The 20,838-nt window shown below is 37.0% G+C and overlaps 3 protein-coding genes across 4 annotated transcripts; 1 reads left to right on the forward strand and 2 right to left on the reverse strand.

The window, feature by feature from the left end:
• Positions 1-1,098: 1,098 nt before the first annotated feature.
• avpr2b.1 (arginine vasopressin receptor 2b, tandem duplicate, 1) lies at positions 1,099-6,970 on the reverse strand. 2 transcript variants are annotated; one of them, XM_088636472.1, is made up of 3 exons: positions 6,331-6,968; positions 5,015-5,913; positions 1,099-4,617 (listed from the first exon to the last, which is right to left on the reverse strand). In XM_088636472.1, the coding sequence occupies exons 2-3, from the start codon at positions 5,880-5,882 to the stop codon at positions 4,409-4,411; spliced, it is 1,077 nt and encodes a 358-aa protein (XP_088492598.1). In that variant the 5' UTR covers positions 5,883-5,913; positions 6,331-6,968; the 3' UTR covers positions 1,099-4,408. The 2 variants fall into 2 exon arrangements, with proteins under 2 accessions (XP_088492598.1, XP_088492599.1); XM_088636473.1 differs by having other exon boundaries at positions 5,015-6,970.
• Positions 6,971-8,732: 1,762 nt separating this feature from the next.
• Positions 8,733-16,368, reverse strand: trnt1 (tRNA nucleotidyl transferase, CCA-adding, 1). Its single transcript, XM_088636471.1, has 8 exons — positions 16,228-16,368; positions 14,577-14,715; positions 13,866-14,059; positions 13,072-13,210; positions 11,915-12,041; positions 11,441-11,634; positions 10,133-10,377; positions 8,733-9,428 (listed from the first exon to the last, which is right to left on the reverse strand). Exons 2-8 carry the CDS (start codon positions 14,713-14,715, stop codon positions 9,180-9,182), a joined length of 1,287 nt encoding a protein of 428 aa, XP_088492597.1. The 5' UTR covers positions 16,228-16,368; the 3' UTR covers positions 8,733-9,179.
• Positions 16,369-16,469: 101 nt separating this feature from the next.
• Positions 16,470-19,565, forward strand: vhl (von Hippel-Lindau tumor suppressor). The gene is made up of 3 exons (XM_088636474.1): positions 16,470-17,035; positions 17,399-17,521; positions 17,792-19,565. The coding sequence occupies exons 1-3, from the start codon at positions 16,837-16,839 to the stop codon at positions 17,983-17,985; spliced, it is 516 nt and encodes a 171-aa protein (XP_088492600.1). The 5' UTR covers positions 16,470-16,836; the 3' UTR covers positions 17,986-19,565.
• Positions 19,566-20,838: the final 1,273 nt, after the last annotated feature.

Raw genomic sequence — 20,838 nt, forward strand, 5'->3', positions numbered from 1 at the left:
TTATAGACTCTACAGCCAAAGAACTAGAACATTTTCTTAAGAAAGAACAAATACAAACCAACAATAGCTTTATAAAACAAAATATTTTATTCAAACACTATGCAATGAGTACAATTATCAAAACTGTTTGTAAAACAACATAAAAACAGGCAATCAAACAACCACAACATACATATTAAATGTAGCTGCACCCTGACGAAGACATCATTACAATCTTTTTCCTCTATTCTATTGCAAATTACTCCTTACTCTCAACTCCCCCTAATGTACAGAAATGAAAACATGTACAAAGGAGGAAGAAAATCTTCCCTGAGTCTGTAATGAAAATACTTTGATGGTGTTTAATGGGCTTCTTGGGTTATTTTGACAATGTGTGTGAAGCAATTTGATGGTTTGTATCGGAAAGAATATTCGTCCAGTACCTAACAAAAAAGCTTTGATGTACAGTAGAAAATTATTTCGTGTTAGCCACAGTAACTGTACTGTAAGTCATGTTGTGTGCATGCAAACTATGTCTATGCATGATGGAGCATTAAAATGTTTGGTACTTTTAAGAAGATGCTTTATGGAAACAGCAAATAAATACCAATAATTTGTGACATTGTCTATAAATAGGAAGGACATTTACAGTATATAGCTGGCATCTATATCACCCTGCAACTCACAACTGACAACTTACTGAAGCTAGACAGGTGTGGGCCTGCCCTGTACCTGGATGGGAAAGCCCCTGGGAAAGCTAAGGTTGGTGCTGGAATCTGGACCAGTAGGGATTGCTTACTCCGCAGTCTGTGTGGGAACTAATGTCCCAGTATAGTGAAGGGCACACTGTACTGTAAAAGAAGTGCCATCCTTCGGATGAGACATACAGTAAAACCAAGGTCCTGACTCTCTGTGGTCATTAAACCTCTCAAGGCCTTTCTTGAAAACAGTATGGGTGTTACCCCTGGTGTCCTGAACAAATTTCACCCCTTTACCATCATGGCCTCCCAATAATCCACTTTTACGAATTGGCATCATCACTCTGATAGCTGATGTGTGGTGAGCGTACTGGTGTGAAAAGGAATTATTATTATTATTATTATTATTATTATTATTATTATTATTATGATATAGTTATTATTGTATAATAAAATATATAATAATAATTATTATTATTATTATATAGCAGCATTAAGAATAAATTAATCTTCCAATTGAAATACAAAAATATGGTAAAACAGCATCATGCTTTATGATTAATCTTACAGTACATGAAATTAAACAAACTTACAAAATACAGCTGTTTACATTTCTGTCTATTGTACAGAAAAAAAAAAATCATTATTCCTCATGTTTCACCACAGAAACATAAGACTTATTTAACTGGATGAAGACAGCAAAAGCAAGAGTTTGCCATTGGCATAGACTAGAAATACATAAATGTACAGAAATTATAATTTATGTTCATGTAAGAAGCTAATGTGATTTTGGGGTTAATTAGGGACAAGCTTATTTTGTACAAATAACCATGGAGTGTATTTAACGTGTTTAGTTGCAGGTTGATGACTCAATAGTGTTTGAAACTGGATTTGAAATAATGGACAGCTGTGCACTCTTCATCTTAGGAGTATTTACCACAGTAGCTATATACGTAATTCTCTACATTGAAAACAATGCAAAGAAATGTAGTGCTATTGCAAAACTCTGCACTGTAGTGAAATACTGTAGCTAGTGCGGGAAATAGCTAGCTACCAAAAGAATACTATACAAATGCATATGTTTTGTCTTCAATAAAGAAGTCATTTACCAGTGTGTAGTGCTTCTCTAGGAAATGAACCACATTGAAACACAAACTGGAATTGAAGTGTCTCTTCTGTACAGAAATGAGGCTTATATGGAATCTCATTAATATTTTTGAACGCTGTAATCCATCTTTCTAAATTGTTACTATGGCAATTACTTGTCAAATTGATATTTTGAAAGATATGTTAGATACAAAGATTTTGGCCTTTAGCACAATTATCTACATACATAATTTTTCTCTACATTCCAAGTCCATTGTAATGAGCCATTTTATTAACCATATCCTGTTTATAATGAACACATTCTCTTGGATTTGAGCTCTGTGCAGCAGTTGTTCCACATAGGAGAAGGCTACTTAGTTCATAACAATTACGTAGAAAGATTTCCAGTGTACATTTCTTGTGAAATGTAATTTCAGCAATCCAGGTGAACTGCTCCAGGTGAAACACCATGAAATATAGATGAGAAACATACACAGTGTTTTAGAGTGGAATTTGTGAGATTCATCTCACTCAGGTGGGTGCTGCAGTCCAGTGACAGAAAAATCGGGTGCCCTTCTACATGCAAAGAATTTTGATTGTGGTGAAAAGTGGTACTGTATATGCATTCAAGGAAATGTTAATTAGTGCAAGTGTAATTACAGTAAGTGAGATTGCAGAAGGAGAAATTAAAACAGAAAATGACAAAAGATGGAATATTTATATTTTTCTAGTTTGTAATATTTATTTATTGATTCTTCATTAGATTATGTCTGGTACAATCATCCTGTTGTTTTATGGCTTTACAGTATATTGGACATCTTCATGTCATCTGTCATGTGTATGAATACAGTAGCATTAGATGTTTTCCTATCTCTAGACATTGTTATATGACTCATCCTCATTCACTGAATATTTGTCCAAGTCAATCACATCCGATGAAAAAAACTCTCTGTGATTCTCTTGCCCTGCAGCTTTCACAGTGTAGATATAGTTACTGTATATAGACATGTAAACTAATCTGCTGGTGCACAATGTCATAGCACAGTGCAACAATGTCATATGAGTGTAATCTGTAAATGCCTATAAAGAGATTGTACAATGAGTTTCACCACAAAGAGAGAACCCAGCACAACAGAAATAACCTATTTAGCCTATTAAGCTTGGATCTCCCATCATCTCTAATGTTTAGGCTACATACAGTAAGTATATTACAACATCCCTAGCAACAGAGATGGCACAAAGTGGATGCTGTGGATACAATTCAGATTACGATAAAACCACAGTATATTCTGTCAATCCCCCACATAACACAATTTAACCAAAACACAGAACAAATACTTTACATCTTCTCCCTACATCCGAAGACTTGCAATAAGACTAACGTTAACTAATAACGAACAATTTTAAACATAAAGTAATTAAACTTTTTAAACCTGTTCTTCTTTAAACCCAGACCCAACCTTACATCCACATTTAATACTTGTTTAACCCTTGATTACATTGCTGAAGCTACTCCACGGGAGAGGCACGATTTGAACAGGCCTGCGTACACAACACAGTATCTTATTGGAAGACCACAGAGCCCCTCTTTGATAGTTTGAACCTGGATGTAATCCCAGTCAGATTACATGGACTGACACTCGATTGCAGTCCACTATTGCATCAATCAGGTAATTGCACATTGAATGAAGGCCTTTACTGCAAAATGTTTAGGCTACATAAATATATTATAACATCCCTAGCAACAGAGATGCCATGAAGTGAATACTGGTAATTCAGATAATGAGCAGAAAGGATCTGAAAATTTGCTTCCTCTCTGCAATGAACCCTGGAAATTCGGGGTTATCATTCTTTTTTTTTCCAGAAGATCATAAATGCCCAGAGATGCTGTCAAATTACTGAAAAAGGAATTAATAGTAGAAATTGTCTATAAATTATAATATATTATATTGTATGTATAAATTATACTGCATATATATTATATATATTATAATATACATAATTTAATATATAAATAAACTGGTTTGTATTTTTTTTAAATGCCAATGCTGAATTTTGGAGTTAAACGATTTCAGTATAGAACCTGCTAGTTGTAATTATGCGAAGATTAAGCCTCAAGTTGATAATCTTCTAGGAAGTGTTAAATTTATTCTAAGTAGCAAACTGGACAATTGTCTTTAGCCACAAACCTATAACTATTGTTGTTATTTGTTTGCCTGGAGCATTGTTCCAAGGCGGCTTAAATTTGTACTTTTGAATACATCTTGGCATTTTTTAAAGTAATTTAATATTAATCTTACTGTGCTTTATTACTAATATAATGCATAAGGTGCTTTATAATGACGTTTGTAAATTTTCTCACGTTTATAAATTCAGCCTCATCTTCTAACAACCATCTTATCCATCATTTGGGACAAAACATACTGTACCTTTAATATTTTTTCCTGGCACACATTCTTGATCGCGTTTTTTCTTGTGTTCCACCACACCTCAGCATTCACTCTTCAGATAACTTCACATTGCGATTCCACAAATGCCTTAAAGTTAAACAACCTCTATGTCAATGATAACTTGCCTAAAACGATTCCCATCTATTAATTCTCTTGGTTGTTTCGGTGGAGTGAATTAAAAAAAAACGGAGCTCTTTATCTGGAGTCAGAGAGTCTCTTGAAGCTCATGTACAGCGTGCTGACTACCGTAGCCTCTTCAGGCGCTGAGTCCTTCATGTTAGACTGTCTTCTGCACAGAAAAGACACCAGTTTCTTGGGCAGCTGACCACTGAATAGCAGGTAGATGCAAGGGTTGGCGCAGCTGTTCAGACTGGCTAGCAACATCAGTATTGTAAATGTAGCAGCTGTGTAGATAGAAACAGGGTCAGTGTTAGTACATTTAACAGCTACAGTATTAGAAATCATAACCTTTCTTTTTTTTACACCACCATCTACCCTTCAATAATAACGCACACGTTTGAATACTTAGTTTTACTATGTATACAGCAGATTTAAAAGCGTATAATGATGACAATATATTAGAATAATAGAATAAAGGGATGTCACCGCGTTAGTAACTATTGGCAGCTCTTGGTTTTACTTTTCTTTGTTTTTCACGTGATTTAGACTGTTTTTCTCAAAGCTGAAGAGCCGTGAAGTTCATTTATTTCGTCTTTCATTTGTGAAATATGTAATTTGTTTCTAATCCTGTGAATTCTGACCTACAAAGAACGACTGGCAGTGTTTAGAATATGATCTTACTTTCTATGGGTGCGTTCACATCCCAGACAGACCAGAGTTGGACAGTGAAGAATGGAGCCCAGCAGACAATATATGCGACCACAATGACCACTGTCATCTTCACAGTCTTGATTCTGGCTTTAGACACCCCTGTCACGCTGCTTGCCCTGGAGGGGAGGGGGTTAGCAACGGTTGCCTCTGTTCCCTGGTGCGTCTTTATGTAGAGGTTAATCTGGACGGCTCTGCAGATTCTCACCTGACACACTATCACGGTAAGGATAGGTAGTACAAAAATCACAAGAGTCGTCCAAGTCACGTACGTCTTTAGCCCCCAGGGCTGTATGAAGTGAGCCCAGCAGTCGAACACTCCCGGTGCGATTTCAAAACGGGAAAAAATGAAGATTTGAGGAATACTGCCAACCAACGCGATAGCCCAAGCAACACATACCGGGACGTTCCAGCGCGTTCTCTTCCTTTGGAAAGTAACCATGGGGTTGCATATTGCCTGGTAGCGGTCAATGGTCATCGCCACAATCATGTATGTGGACGCAAACATGCCGACAATCTGTAGGTACTTGATGGCCCTGCATAACGCGTCGGGACCGATGAACCTGTCAGTTATGTCCCATATCAGTTGAGGGCATATCTGAAAAAACGCAACCACTAAGTCTGCCAGGCAAAGGTGCAGAACGAAGACTCGCATTCTGGAAACCTGCTTTCGTCTCTTCCAAAGAACCAAGAGAAGCCCGGTGTTTAAAACTGAAGCGCTAAAAAATATTACGGACAAAAGCGCGATTTCAATTTTTGCCAGGCTCTCATTTCTGCCAAGACTCTGGGTCGCTTCCATGTCGACACTGCAATTGCTGATGTTTGGGTAAAACAAAGCCATCCTTCTTCAAAACGAGTTTTGAACTTTAACTCTGTAATATTGCAATGCGGAAAAAGTAAAAAAAGAAAACGTGTTAATACTGAGATTAAATTCACCAGCGATGTTCAACAAACTTGACAACGATTTGCAACATTGACTTTTATCTCCAATATCGCGCTTGGGAGTCTCAAACTTTTAAACTATAAAACTACTCGGATCATTTTCATTTTTAAACATTTCTTAAAATTAAAGCATTTTTCCACGTTTCTTAAAATTAAGTACAAAAATACAGATTACAAAACACAAAATATAAACCTTAGCAGTACTCAGACTAGATAGTTAGGCTTTCGCTGCAGAACCAATTATAACAAAGTTGTCTATAAGAAGATACTGTATATATTTCCCTGGCATTTAACATTTCTTTCAAGTTCTTAAATGATTTTATTTGTTAAAAAAAAATTCAACTTACAACGACTTTCTTTTGTCTTCTTTAAGGGTTAAAGAGGGAAAGGAAACTGGATTTCATAATATTGCTTTGTAAAAAGCGGTGCCTTTGACAGACTACTGCAGCTGAATGTGGGCTTATATTTCAGGAGCGCTTCAGCAGGGAGGAGCTATCCTTCAGCACCACGCTGTTACAAAGAACTCTTTTATTGCAGCGTCCAACATTCAGTCTTAATTTGATGGTTGCAAAAAAACAGGACGCAGGACAAGATTTTTAAAGAGACCCATGTAAGGAAGCCGATTGAAACTCTAAGACGTTTCGTTGTAAATGAAGTATATAGATACTATATTTTTGTGCGGAACACAATCTCCTGGAGGAGCCGCATGACTTTTCTGGTCGTGTGAGACATGTCACATATTTTAAGAAGGCTAATCTTCGAAAACGCAAATTACTCGAACGATTTTCGATAAGGGGTGCGAGAACATATTTTGAAAACCAGGGGATGCAGGCTGCGGTGAATATCACCACTGTTACAAATTGCTAAGGCCATCACATTATTCAGTGTTAAAATTCGTATGGAAGCTATTTGCGCTTCGCCACTCGGTTTATAAAACGATGTTGTCAACAACCACACTAATTAATAATAATAATAATAATAATAATAATAATAATAATAATAAAATAATAATAATAATAATAATAAAAATGCCCTGTGCAACAAGCATACTGTACATTCACAGTTGAATATCGGGCATCTTTTCAAACGGTATTAAGTTTTCTATGGTTTCCTTGAAAACTAGTCTTGTGAATAGAGCAGGGTTTTAATGATTATAACGGTATAGAAGTATTTAGTTCTTACTAAAATGCAAAGGAAATTTATCTGAATTTTCTTAAATAAGACTTGCGGAACTATCGCGATTAAATGAATCGGTCCCAGTGCACTAATGTAACCTCTGTGGTCAGAACTGGTTTATAACAATGTCTAAGTTCTAATAATAATGATTCGTACTTTGTTCTAAAGGTTCTGATGTTAATGGGTGGCAGAAAGTTGTTTAAAACGTCTAGATAAAAGTACTAATACTGTATATCACTTAAAGGTTATGAACAATAACCTTCATCTACAATGATAGATACAGACTTGTGTCAGACAAAGCTTGCATACTTTAACTTGTTTAACTGCCATTTCATGAAAGTATGTAATTGTTTCAAAATATAATTCAACCTATAGAATACCTTAACTGATGATAAGCAAACCACAAGGAACCTAAAGCTACAGCTAAAAATATTTAGGCAAGATGATTATCTTCTGGGGGAAAATGTTTTGAAAATTTCTAATTAAATCATTGCTGTCTCACTTCTAAATACACAGCTTTGTTCTTCTATTTGTATTAATCTTCCAAAAGCTGTTGCCAGAGTAGACCATGAATTAAGCAATAGGGTAGTTGACTGGTTTCAAAAGTGTTTAATGGACAGAATTCAATGCATATACAGTATGTTGATTTTACCTGTCTGTACAAAGACAACTCAGTTTTACACTAGGCTCAGTATAAGTTCATTAGTATGAAGATGACACCCATTAATATTTTGGTGCTCCCACCTTCAATTTAGTAAAAGTCTGCAGATGTTTCAATGTTAGATTAGTTTTTTTCACAGGAATTAAATCACAGAAAATGGAAAATGTATAGATTTAAGCATTATAATTACAAATATCTGGCCTAGTGGCTAGACCTTTTAGTTCTAAAATTCACAGAGAACCTCTAAGAAATCTCATTCAAAGTTTCTGTTTTAAACTTGTGGTTTACTTTTAAAGCAAAAAAAAGGATGGTAACTCACACTTTTCTGTTCAGACACCAGGTTATGAAGACACACTTTAGATGGATGCTTCATCAAGAAGTAAAGTTCAGAAAGTTCAAGAATGTTACTGTGAGGTGCTAAGGGATTTTATGCTGCTGCCTCATTATTTTTTTGGTCCTGGGTTTGAATCCAGTCTGTGGTGAAATTTGCCAATTATACAATCAGTTTTCCCTGGGTGCTCTGCCTTCCACCCAAATTTCACAGATGTGCTGGCTAGATTAAGTGTAGTCTCAAAATTGGTCCCGTGTGTGTGAATTCTGCAATGGTCTTACCAACTTTTACCTGATCCAATTCTACATTTTTTGAAGCATGCCTCTTTCTGAAAATAACAATGACTGGCTGCAGGACAGGACAGGGCACCAGGCCAAAAAAAAAAGTTAAGTAACCGATCCTTTGATACAGAAAGCTATGTGAAACAATGCCCTTGTAATTCCCATTTGCTTGACAGGATTGTGCCGCCGGAATGCTGATGAACTAATGTAGTTTACAACATAAGAGGGATAACAGGAGCAAAGCTTATTCTCACCTTAAAATTAAGCAAATGGACAGGTCAGAAAAATAACTGAAAAATCACACTGCTTTAGCTTTTATTACCTTTGAATACTCTTGGGGGGAAGGCAACAGTGGTTAAAGATCTTGTACATTCGTGGAAACAAAAAAAATCTGTATTATTGTAACACATGAACAAACCAGGTGCTTCATGGAGAGACTTACATTCCATTCACCAGGTTTCACTATATACATTTGTTTATGACATGGAACAATCCTAAAAGAAGTTCTCAAATCTTGCAAGCCATTTAAACACACAAAAAAAATTTACTCTAGAATCTGCTAACAACTTTTTTTCATTTCACGCTATCATACAGTGAATGATTTTCCTGTATCGTCACGTGAGCAGCTCCTTTAGGCTTTGACTTCCAATATGCACACATGCGTCAGTGGCAGGTCAAGTCAGACAAGAGCAGTTTCCAATTGCTGTCTTAAGTTTGAAGAGGAGCACACAAGGAAAGCTTGCCTGTTCATAATTTCTTGACACTGTTCAGTAGCTCTTCCTTGTTCATTCGATAGTGGCTCTTTTTCCACATTTCCCTCAGTGACTGTATTGTTGTCCCTATCTCCTTGCCTGAAGACATACCCATTTTCCGCAGGTCATGGCCACTGACTGGAAAGCGAGGAATTGACCATTTTTTCATTTCAGCCAACAACTTTCCCTCTCCCTGGTACTTCAGGAGCTCACAGACCTTGCTCTGTGCATCTGGCTCCCTAGACTGGGATTTAAAGACAACATCATGAATGGAGACAAAAACTCATATCTGACATTACGTGGTTGAGAAATATTGTACATCCTTCTGATTTAGCAAACATACTTAGTACCGCTGTATGAAAACTGTTTGAAAAACCTAAATATATATACTGTAAATGCAAGAAAAAAGCATGAAAAATGCAATAATTTTTCCTAATTATCTACCTATTAAGTCCATCTTCATTACACTAATTGAAGCACTAAAACTAATGAAGTACATGATGGGATACAAATTACTTTTCTTGTTGGTGCTCATTTTAAAAGAAAATCATTAGAATATATCATATATTAAAATCTACACATTAAGTATCATAATTTCTCCAAATATTTTCATATAACTGTTAAAAGATGTAAGCCCTCAAAGGGCAAACCTACATTAAAAGGGCTATTGGGTCAAAACAATGCAACTCATTTGCTACTGTTGTATAGACACTACTAATGTTGCATTAGAATCAGTTCTTTCATTAACAAGGTCATAACAGCTAAGTGCTAATGTTAAATGGTAAATGTGAAAATTCTAATTTTATCCTCTAGGAACAAATGCTAACATTTGTTTTTTGCTCTACTTCCCACATTTTATTGGAACAGGATATGCTTCTGACTGAAGGCTTTAATTGTTACATCAATATGATTAAAAAAGGGGTAGGCAAACAAAGAGATGAAACTTACATCTATAATGAAGTCTGTGTAAGGCTTCAATTCATCCGATGCCTTCAACAAATCTCTCCTGTACTTCACCAGAAAGAATCCCAGGGTTTTCTCCTCTTTTGAGATCTTTAACCTGAGGTCAAGCCTGTCCACATCATGTGTGTCCCTGAATAGTGCAGACAGGACAGTCATGGGCTTCGGAGACCACCGATGGGCATGATTCCACACTCGGTCCAGCTCTTCTAAATTGCCTTCCACGGGTAACCCTGAAAGAGCAAACCAGCTAAAGCAACACATAGGCAGCAGTGCGTCGTTTAGCAACTGAGGCCTGGACTCTAGGTTTCTTTACTCAGTGTTAAACTAGTAAGCATGAGCTAGTAAGATGCCTAAGGTCTAATTATAATGTAGTTGGGAAAAAAAAGTCTTGATGGAAAGTGCAAGATTTGGTAACACATGCTGAGCTCATGATAAAGTATAATGCTCTCGTAATCCAGCATATCCTTGTCTACTCAATTTCTTTAGGTGGAAAAGACTGGGACACTAAAGCAATGGCATCAGGGGACACTATCTAACCCTTAACATTTCAAAGGAATAATATTAGAGATGCCAGTTTTGTACGGGGAAGGAGAAAGTAAAAAAATAACAACCAAAAAATTAAATAATTTGCTCTCTTTTGGGAAATTCACATCTGGATGTTTCCTGGCACTTAGTGGCCACAAGAAAACTTTCAAATGTACAAAGATATTATGTAAAGAGACAACAAGGAAGTGAAAACTCTAGCAGTGACTCCAAACACTGCGTCTTCTAGTATCTGATCCAGCCAAGTTCTTAATTTCAGATTTATATTTGAGTTATATCTGTAAATTTGCTTTCAGCTTTGAAAAGGTCAAATTTCTGAGCTGTCCTTAAACATGTGTTGCCTAAAATGTAACCACTAAGACACCTAGAGGAGGAAAAAAAAATGCTCACTGTGGGTATGTTTCAGTATCTTTTCCATTTATGTTCATCATCAATTCATCAACTAGTAAGAGCTGTTTAGACAGAAAATACCAGTAACCTGAGGAGAAGCCTGCCACTATTAAGACTGTATGCTGAAGTCCCTAGAAACAGAAGCTTTGAAGAAATGTATTTTCCGACACTGAGGATTGACCAAAGAAGTCTAAGCAAGAAAGCAGATTTAAATGATCAATTAGTGCAGATGATTTAGAGCCCAGCTGTAATGTTAATAAGCTGACTCGGTGTGTTCCTACAGGACCAGGGTTGGCAACTACTGAAGTAGAGTGAACACTGAGTGGCACAGACACTACTGTACTGGATGATTCCCCTTACCAATGTACTGGGCAACTTCAAGGTCATAAATAAGGAAGAGTAAATGAGCAGCATGGTTGCCCATCAAAGTCTTTTTCAATTCGACCCAAATCCTCTCCCCAGAGATGGCAGCCAGGCCCTTGGCATGCTCTTTTATTGCCTTCAGTGTCTCCGCGTCATGATCTCCAGGCTCCTCTGCCACTTTCCCATAAAATCTGCAGCCGGATAAATCAAGAGACGTCACATGGAATGACGGCCATGAAAATCCTCAGCAAGCTGGCTGTGGTTAGTGTTCTATGTGATTAAAGTCAGCACTCACTTTTTTAGCACTCAAGGCATTAAAATAAAGAAAGCAAAGCCTCCTAACACAGATTTCTTTTAAATAGCTTATCCGTATTGTATATACATTTAAAATCTCATAATTCTATCTTGAGAGGCTTGGCAGTACACTATAGATGTGTATGCCTCCGAGACAAATTGTAATTTTGCACCAACCTGAAATATCGGAGAATTCTTAAGTAATCCTCCTGGATCCTCTGGGATGCATCTCCCACAAACTTGACCTTTCTGTTCTTGAGGTCTTCGTATCCATTAAAGTAATCATACAGGGTTCCATCTAATCCTAGCAAAGTACAACAGAGCCCAAGTTAACAAAGCAGACACCTGAAGCTGGCTTGGCTCAGTGTCTTTTATTGGAAATCAATGGTGTTATTTATCAGACAGAACAAACGTACACACTGAGTTGAAACCAGTGAACAAAAAAAAAATTAATGACCTTTCCAGATATTTCTAATGAACTTGGAACATCAGGTTTTCTTTATTTAAACTTGATTTCAATCACTATGATTATGAGGCAAATGGTGAGTAAGAGATAAATGAGAGATACTCTACAGGCAAGGTTGCTACAAATGAAGTGGAGAAGTACCATGCAGCAGGCTTTGATGTAAAAAAGAAAAAAATCCTAGCTATAGACACTACATGCAAACATAATTATTGTAAATATTACAGATTTTATTCATTATCTGGCACTACAATGAAGAAATAGCTTTGGAATAAAACGCTGTTCAAGTGATTAACTCTTCAGATTAAATATTCTGTTGTTGTTGTTTTTCTTTGGACAAAAAGATGTTTGGTCTAAAAAAAACATGTTTGGTCTCAAAAAAACATCTTTTTGGGAGGTTTGCATGTTGAATGGATACAACTAACAGACTAATCAAATAATAAATAGAAAGAGAATGTGTTGTCAACTGGGAAATAGAATGCTGACTATGGCAAGCAGTTGTAATTGGATTCTTCTAATTTCATGAAAAGCAGAAAGTAAATCTAAGCCCAAATAAGACACCAAGAAAACACACTTGTGGTAAAATCAGGCCACAGGTTAGATTTCTCACAAGATTAATCCTCTTTAAATATTTTCACTCTTTCAGCTGGGTAACGCAAGAGCCACTGGTTAGAGATTGCTTTTACATAAAAGGATGACAAACTATAAATCGTGGGTTCTCCAACTGATGTCTGTTATTTAAACAGCTTAATTTGCTCCACTGCAGCCATTTTCCAACAGAAAGCCCTTAAAAGATATTTTAAGCACATTGCTTCTTCAATTAAGGTATCAGTTAGGCAACTAGGCAAAGAGGAAATGGAAAAGCCTTTACCTAAAAACATGGAATTGATGGTGAGGTCCCTGCGCTCTGCATCTTTCTGCCAGTCGGTGGTAAACTCCACCTCTGCATGCCTTCCATCAGTCACAACATCAAGCCGCAACGTGGTTACTTCAAAATTCTGATTGTGCAGCTGGAAAACATAGACGCGCACCTTAACTCTGTTGTAACAGCTGAGCCAATAAGCTTCATGTTGGGAGTGATCCGACTTTAGTTTCAGAGCTCTATCTTTAAAGAAAAGGGTCAGAAATATGAGGGAGCCATTCATCCATTCATTCCATCTTGTTTATTTGGCTCCTACGAGCTCATCAACCCCTGAAATCTCAGCCAACTTTTTGAATGATACCAGATTGTCAGTTTTAAAATGTGGGCTAGGCAGTCTATTTCTGACTCCATGCATTTTGCAGAAGGAAGAGCATTTTGATTTATGTCCTAAATAAATCTGCTCCTCATGTATGCCCATCATGTACAAGTACTATAGTTTATTAATGTGGCTCAACTCTCTGCTGGAATATAACCAATATATGAAGTAATCTTATTAGTATAAGTAGTCTTGCACTAATACTTTGTCTTTATTTATTTTGGCTTGAATCAAGTCCAGTACTTGAAAATAGTTACTTACTGGGCAATCTAAACCATACGCAAACCTTACGGCAGGTCAAATTATGATTCCACAGATTTTACAAAAGAACCTGCACAGTTAAGAGTTCTCCTCAAAAAGGACATTCTTTCTTTCACTACAGACTCAAGCTGACAGTTTCTGTGTTAAAAGATCAAACAAAGCTGACCCTTGCTGTTATGGTACCATGCTTCTCTCCATTAGTGTTGATCATTCTGATGCCTGCTGCCTGAAACATGCTTTTCATCTCATCAGGGGTGGCTGTGGTGGCAAAGTCCACATCCTCGGGCTGTTTTCCAGACAAGAGATCTCGCACGGCACCCCCTGCTATTCTCAGCTCATACTTGTTCTTCTCAAACATCTCTGGAGAAACAAGAAAATAGAGAATAGTAAAGCAGACAGCAGTTCATCATGTGAAATACAGGAACATAATTCAGATTAAATCACCAAGAAGACAGGCAACTTTAAAAACACATTATTACATCACTTTTAATAACCCCTTATCCAGTTCAGGGTCACAGTAGCCCAGAGCTTTAGAGCTCAACAGCAAGCAAAGGGCGAAAGACTGGAGGCACCCCAGACAGGATGCCAGTCCACTGCAGGGCACACAAAGACACAAACACACACACACTCACAACAGGGCCAATTTACACAGAAGCCACTTAAAAACCTAACAGTATGTTTAAGAACTGTGGAAACCAGAGCACCCAGAGAACGTGGGGGAGAACACGCAAACGTCAAACACATATCACCCCAGGAACTGAACCCTGGGCAACTGTATTGCAAGCCAGCAATGCTAAAAAACAACTCCACTTTGATGACCCAAATTTAAAATTAGAATTACTAATCAAAACTTAGCAGCATTACATGAATAGCATACCTGCTATGCCTTTCAGCCCATCTGTGAATAATGACTGAAAGTCTTTTGTTTTCAGCTGCATGGTGAAAAGGCTTCTGTAACTCCAACTCAGAGAAACTCTACCAACTATGGCTGTGCTCAGAATTACTTGCCTCCACATCTAAAAGAAAGGAGAAATTTGGGAGAAAAAATAGTATTCAGCACAAATTTAAAACTGAGTAACGGAAAATCTCCAGAATGATCAAATCATATATTGGCATTCTAGCTGTTCAAGATAAAATGTATGCGACAATGCAATCCAGCTACTTCAACATTTTCTTAAAACAACTATGTTGTCTATACATCCTTAAGGTGTTTAATGGATTCAAAAGAGAGAGAAAGGTTTAAAATATATATAAAATAAATGAAAGCACAGGAGGTTCTTGTGAGGAAGAGTGACAAACCTATAGTTAATCCCTAATTCTGGCAGGTTTTTAATCCAGCTGGTTTCATAGCAACTAAATTGAGCTCATTATTGAATTAATTGATCAAGTGCTTTAATAGCTTTTCCCAGCTCCTGAGCTGCTGGTTCTTTAAAGAGACCTAGAATTTGGAATTGGTATATACCCTGTAAAAATGTCTGAGTGTCACAACTGTCATCATTCAAGTATGTTGCCAGAAATGCAGCCAACTGGACCTCTCAGAAGGAATAAATAAAACACTCCATGTGGGTGTCTAATGTAGTGTAATTCATTACCTGTATTGTTCATTGTCAATTCTAGCAAAAACCATTTAGTTAGAAATAACAATAAGCAAGTTGAGGACAGGCTGTGAAATGTTATGTACAGTGGCTGAAGTTGCTAGAAACCATTTTTGGATACTCAAAACTAACCGAAGAAGTCAAGTTAAATAAACATCTAAGCAAGCAAGCAGAACAACTAAGTCATCAGATGGCTGTGGAGATGTTTGCTGAAATTGGCTCCAGCTCCACAGCAACCCTGATTTTGAAAATGTGGTTAGAAAATGGGTGGATGGATGTAGAGCTCAGCTATCTACATAACCAGAAGACTGTGTTCCTCCAGGACCAGGGATGGAAACCATGGCTGTAGTGTAGGCTTATATTTAAATAGGGGTGGCCAAAACGTACTTCTGGAAAGTAAGCCGATACACAGTACGTTTTATAGGTTACCTTTAAATGATTCATCTTTTACCAACTTCAAAATCTCATTTCCACCATATAAGCAGGTGGTTTGTTCAGTTAAATTGTTTACTAGCAAAATTAAAATACCAATACCGTGTAATTTACGGAATTAGTCCTAATGTACGTATTTACTAAATTATTATTTTTTAAATCACATGATCCAAGTCATGACAGACACGATTTAAGAATGACCAATTACACGTGCAGAAGTACATTTCGCCAGGATCTTGGCTTACTAAATATGCGATATTCAGATCCTACACTATTTAAAGGTTGCTAATTTTATCAGTATTGAGTTTCTCGTCAAACTGAGCAAAAATATTTTATTTCTAATAATAAACCTATTGTGATAAAATGACGTACTTCCATAAATACAAATCCAAGGCATGCATTTGCAACCCTTTACTACTCTTCGGGTATTTAACGATTTAACAAATACGTTTACTCAAGATGGAAATGTATCTCCCCTACACAACGTCTTTAAATACTGACCTGCTGAAAACTGTTCAAAAGCACTAATTTCAACTCGTCATATCCATAGCACGACTCATTCACTTCCTCCCGCAGTGGACGTATTACACGCACTGTACTATGGCAATTGTAGTATTTCTTGAGAGTACTGTGTGAGCGACGGCTCTGTTATCCAATTACTGAAGAGAATCTTCAGCCTTAGGGCGGATTTTCCGGAAACGTTACAGGAAATTGCGTTGACAATAACATTTAGAGAAAGAGAGAGATTGGGTGGGTGGCGTACTACTCTTGGTTTAGCAAAACAAGCTGGTTTGGTGAATTGAACTGATAAATATTTGCAAAACTTTAATACAACAAAGCATTTTGTGTACGTCGCATAGACAAATAGTTCCCCTTTTCTGGAGCGATTGGTGTGTGCATGCGCATAGCTGCAGCATACGAAGTAAAGAAAACTTATTTTATAAAACTTTGTGTAGAAGGAGACAATCGTGTTCGTTCTATGTTTTGTTTTACCAGTTATTGAAGTATTGTGCAGTACTTCTCTTTGTTGTTAAATATCGCGCTAGGTTAAACCTAGCATTGCCAATGACTGTCAGACTATCTCGGGTTTTACTTCGTTATTGATTGATAATGCCCCAAGACGCCCCCGAAGAAGACACTGATCACCGCCCTTTGGTGAGATCTTTGGATACTCGGATACGCTCCAATGTGGTATTTTGTAACCGGAGCCCACGAGTTGTCCGACCCGTGTGGATCAATTACAGAGGGAAGGCTCATCCTTACGAAAACATACAACCAGGAACAGGGAGACGAATGACGACGTATGTAGGTGAGCGGTGCATAACGGCTTCACTTTTTAGCATCTGGGTGATGTGTTCTCTAATTTAAATCCTGAAGTTCTCTCCGATTCTAATGAGAGTTTTGAATCGCATTAAAAAACATAGCCAATTTGAGAAAATTTGCAAATGTAAGGTTGTTCCCATTTCTTTCTTAACCTGCGAAAGTAGTCTACGCTTTTTTATTGGAGTGTTATAAAACTTTGAGCCTTGTGCGTGAAGGAGGCTTTACGGTCGAAATTAGATATGGGGGCAGTTGCATTAGATATGTATTGATGTTAAATATTGTGAATATATATTTTGGATTAGCTCAGCATATACATGCAGCTAGCTAAATATGGTTTATTTCTCTTTAGGGCATCCTTGGATGTTCAGAGACGCAGAAACAGATGAGCCACTCATTGTGAACGGAAAAGAGTTGTTTCTTCCAAAACCCCAGGAACATTCCCAGCCGTCTTTTGTAAATATCACACTACCTGGTGCGTATGTTCATTTTAATGAATTTTACTTTAGTTTATGAGGTGGACAATTTTTAGAAATTAGCCTAATATGCAGTTCTGAGTAGTACAGGCTGTGAGATTTTCTTGTACTAATGATCTGATGGGTCTATTTTTTTTTAAGTGGTTCATATTATTTATTGCGAATAAAGGACCAAATAGTACACAAAAGTTTTCTGGGTGTTGTTGTGATATCATATGTTCTTTGTGCAGTTGTGGTTTCTAACAAGTTTTTTTTTTTAACACTTGCAGTCTTCACTCTAAAAGAAAGGTGCTTACAGATAATCCGCCGTCTTGTGAGGCCTGAAGACTTTAGGAAGCTGGAGATCGCAAGGAGTCTCCATGAAGATCTAGAGGATTGGCCCAGTGTAGAGAAGGACATTCAGAAGATTGCCTGCCGTGTGGCACAGAGATTGCAGGAGGAGAGAGAAGCTCAACAACCTTAGAGGCTGGGCTCGGAAAAAAATGTTTTTTGGCCAGTACTTATACAGTATATGCTTTGACCAGAATGCTTAGTGACATAAAAGAACACTCTGAAGGAAGGAGATGTCAGAACTGTAGATAAGTGATGGTATTCAAAAGTAAGAAACATCTGGTGGAAGGGGGTTTGGAAGCATTTGGTTCTTTTAACAGTGCTTATTATCTTCTGTTTCTCTTTTCCTAAGCTTTAACCTTGGAAGGTTTCTATATGTAACTGTTCAATTGAATCCATCAGTATCTTAAAGGTTTAAGAATCCTTTGGATATATTGCTTGAGTTATCCTCAGGAACTGAATCTGAACTGGCCCCTCAAGGTTATAGTCTAGTGTTTTTCCTGTTGTGCAAATATAGATACAAAAAAAATCACAGCACGCCTTTTCTTTATTTAAAGTGAAGCATTTATACTGAATTTGTGCTTGCTGACTATATTGTGTACTGCAGTGTAACCGTCATAAAATCATATCTGGTTCAGGAATGAGTTATAAATATCCTCAACGACCTGGAAATCCCAATGTTTTATTTGGAAAGATTTATGATTTCTTCTGTATATTTCTTATGACTTCTTTTATCCCTGTGATTCTGAAACTGTGCATGTCAGGATGTTTAGAAATATAATTCCAGCTGTAACAAATGAGGTTCAGTATATGTCCTCAAAGCATATACAGCATTATCTTGAATGGTCCACAGTGTGGCAGAGAAGAGCACGTTTTGTGGACACCGCACTCAGCATTGTCTGAGAGGAACGCAATGTGCCTTTTTATTAACCTTCTAGACTTGTCTTCAGAGCAGTTTTGTTGGATGAAATCCCTTGCAGCCGATTCTGAGGAATGTAACCTCTTGGAAGTGAGTGAAAAGTTCAGCACTAGACCTGGGGTTCTATTTGCGTGCAATTTGTGTGAGTTACCGCAGGGTGCTCCAGTTTCCACAGTCCAAAGACATACTGGTAGTTTAACTGGCTCCTGGGAAAATTAGCCCTGGTGTGAGTGTGGTATGTGTGTCTTTTGTGCCCTGTGATGGACTGGCTTCCCATCCTGGGTGCTTCCTACCTTGTGCCTGCTGCTTACAGGGATAGCCTCTGGCTTACCTGCGGCCCTGAATTAGATGAAGTAATTAGAAAAAGGATGAATGTATAAATGGATCTAAGTGAGTGACAGGCTTTTTAAGGTGATGTAGCTTCTAAAATCTTACACTGCAGTTGTAACATAGTCCTTGTACAGCTAGAACCAGCTGTAGTTTGTCCCGTTTCAACTTACGATGTACTGTATTGCTCTTTCAATTTAAAGCCTCCATTATTTTATACAAACCTATCAAAATTATTTAAGAACTTTGTAACCAGTTTGAGCTACATTTTTTGCTTTGGTCCAACAATAAATCAGTTGCGTGAATGAAAGCTCAACTGTTTTTTTCTCTGTCCAGATATGTTTTTTTTTTCTTTTATCTGGCTGCTAGCATTTAAGGAGTACGTCAGTATGTCAGGTTAAAAAAAAGTTTGGCTTATTTCACTGTGCCTTTTGTTTAATGCATTAAAGTGAAATTGCTAAAGGAAATTTTCTCATTCTTTTCTGTGTTTGTGATTGCAGAAGCAGGCATTTCAATTAAGGGTTCCAGGGTCCTCATCCTCATTACCCAGTGCCCTGTCAGCATCCATTGTCTATAAAGTCAGACTAAACTAAATCAATGGTTAAATCAGTGTTACTTTCACATTCAGATATTAACTGTGCAATCGTCTCAGGTACTGGTGCTGGGAATTGGGGCTGCTAATTTAGGGACACCCAGATTGCATCTCCAGTGTTGTTTCTGAAGTTAAAATATAACTTCACAGCTTTTTGGTCCTAGGTTCTATGATAGCTGTGATCACCTTCTGAGTGAAATTTGTGTTGTCTGTGTGTGTTTTCTCAGTGCTTTGGTTACACAGTCCTCTATGGCATTGTACTAGAGCCTAAGACAAGTCATGCTCATTGTTGCCTTACTAAAAAGTTAGTATTTTCACAAATATGTGACTAGTTGTCCTGGCTAATTTCCTATTGCACATCCTCCACATATTGTATACAAATATATTATTAATGTCTGGCAGAAAGCCATACAGCCCTGAGTAATGTGTAGTTATATTGTGGATAATACATGTGCCCCTTTCAATGTTAATTCAATAGCTGAGTCCTTTGGTTAATCTAATATCTTCTATAAATAATAAAATGCCTTAATGACGGAATTAAATAGAAATGTGTTTTAATGATGTCATGTGAAAGATGAATAAAAGTAGCTAATATTTATATGGAAATTTTCAATTTCCTTGAATATTTCTTTTGAAAGTGCCATGTACTCTAATAATGTAATATAATAGTTTGTCACATTCAGAAATATTACGTATTCTTAGTCTTGGTTTAACCTGTTGGCACAGTAACTTTTATTCAGTAAAACTTGATCACTGCATTATTGAGAAGAAGAAGCAGTTTTGATTTCCAGACCTTAATTAAAAATTGAGTGAAATAGAATATGACTGTTGTACTGTATGTTCCCTGTAGCTAAGAAATGTGAAGTTCATGAGGATTTTAAATTCAAAGTGTTACTCGTTTTCCTCTTAATTGATAGCAACCCTGCTTTTATGTTTCTGTCTTTATTCCTGACTATTAATCTTTAAACATGCTGACATATTAACAAAATGCAGTGAGACTTGAGATAGCTTTAATCTCATGCTTTTTAAAAAACTTTAAAGCCCTATTTCACATTAATATGTGGAGAAGTCATAGATGTAGCTTTTAAGGATATGCAAGGTTTAAATCAATGATAACATCCTATGATTCAAAAACACACATGATCAAA

Source organism: Lepisosteus platostomus, chromosome 6 (genome assembly GCF_059453375.1).
Source record: "Lepisosteus platostomus isolate fLepPlt1 chromosome 6, fLepPlt1.hap1, whole genome shotgun sequence".
NCBI classification, from domain to species: domain Eukaryota; kingdom Metazoa; phylum Chordata; class Actinopteri; order Semionotiformes; family Lepisosteidae; genus Lepisosteus; species Lepisosteus platostomus.

Excerpts from the sequence above, each read along its gene's own strand:
- avpr2b.1 (XM_088636473.1), bottom strand. The coding sequence starts at position 5,882 with ATGGCTTTGTTTTACCCAAACATCAGCAATTGCAGTGTCGACATGGAA. Across the intron at positions 4,618-5,014 it reads TGTGAACGCACCCATAGAAA|CTGCTACATTTACAATACTG; the intron begins GTAAGATCATAT and ends CTATCTACACAG.
- trnt1 (XM_088636471.1), bottom strand. The coding sequence starts at position 14,715 with ATGTGGAGGCAAGTAATTCTGAGCACAGCCATAGTTGGTAGAGTTTCT. Across the intron at positions 11,635-11,914 it reads AGAATTCTCCGATATTTCAG|ATTTTATGGGAAAGTGGCAG; the intron begins GTTGGTGCAAAA and ends ATCCGGCTGCAG. Across the intron at positions 9,429-10,132 it reads ACACAGACTTCATTATAGAT|TCTAGGGAGCCAGATGCACA; the intron begins GTAAGTTTCATC and ends TTTAAATCCCAG.
- vhl (XM_088636474.1), top strand. The coding sequence starts at position 16,837 with ATGCCCCAAGACGCCCCCGAAGAAGACACTGATCACCGCCCTTTGGTG. Across the intron at positions 17,036-17,398 it reads ACGAATGACGACGTATGTAG|GGCATCCTTGGATGTTCAGA; the intron begins GTGAGCGGTGCA and ends ATTTCTCTTTAG. Across the intron at positions 17,522-17,791 it reads TGTAAATATCACACTACCTG|TCTTCACTCTAAAAGAAAGG; the intron begins GTGCGTATGTTC and ends TAACACTTGCAG.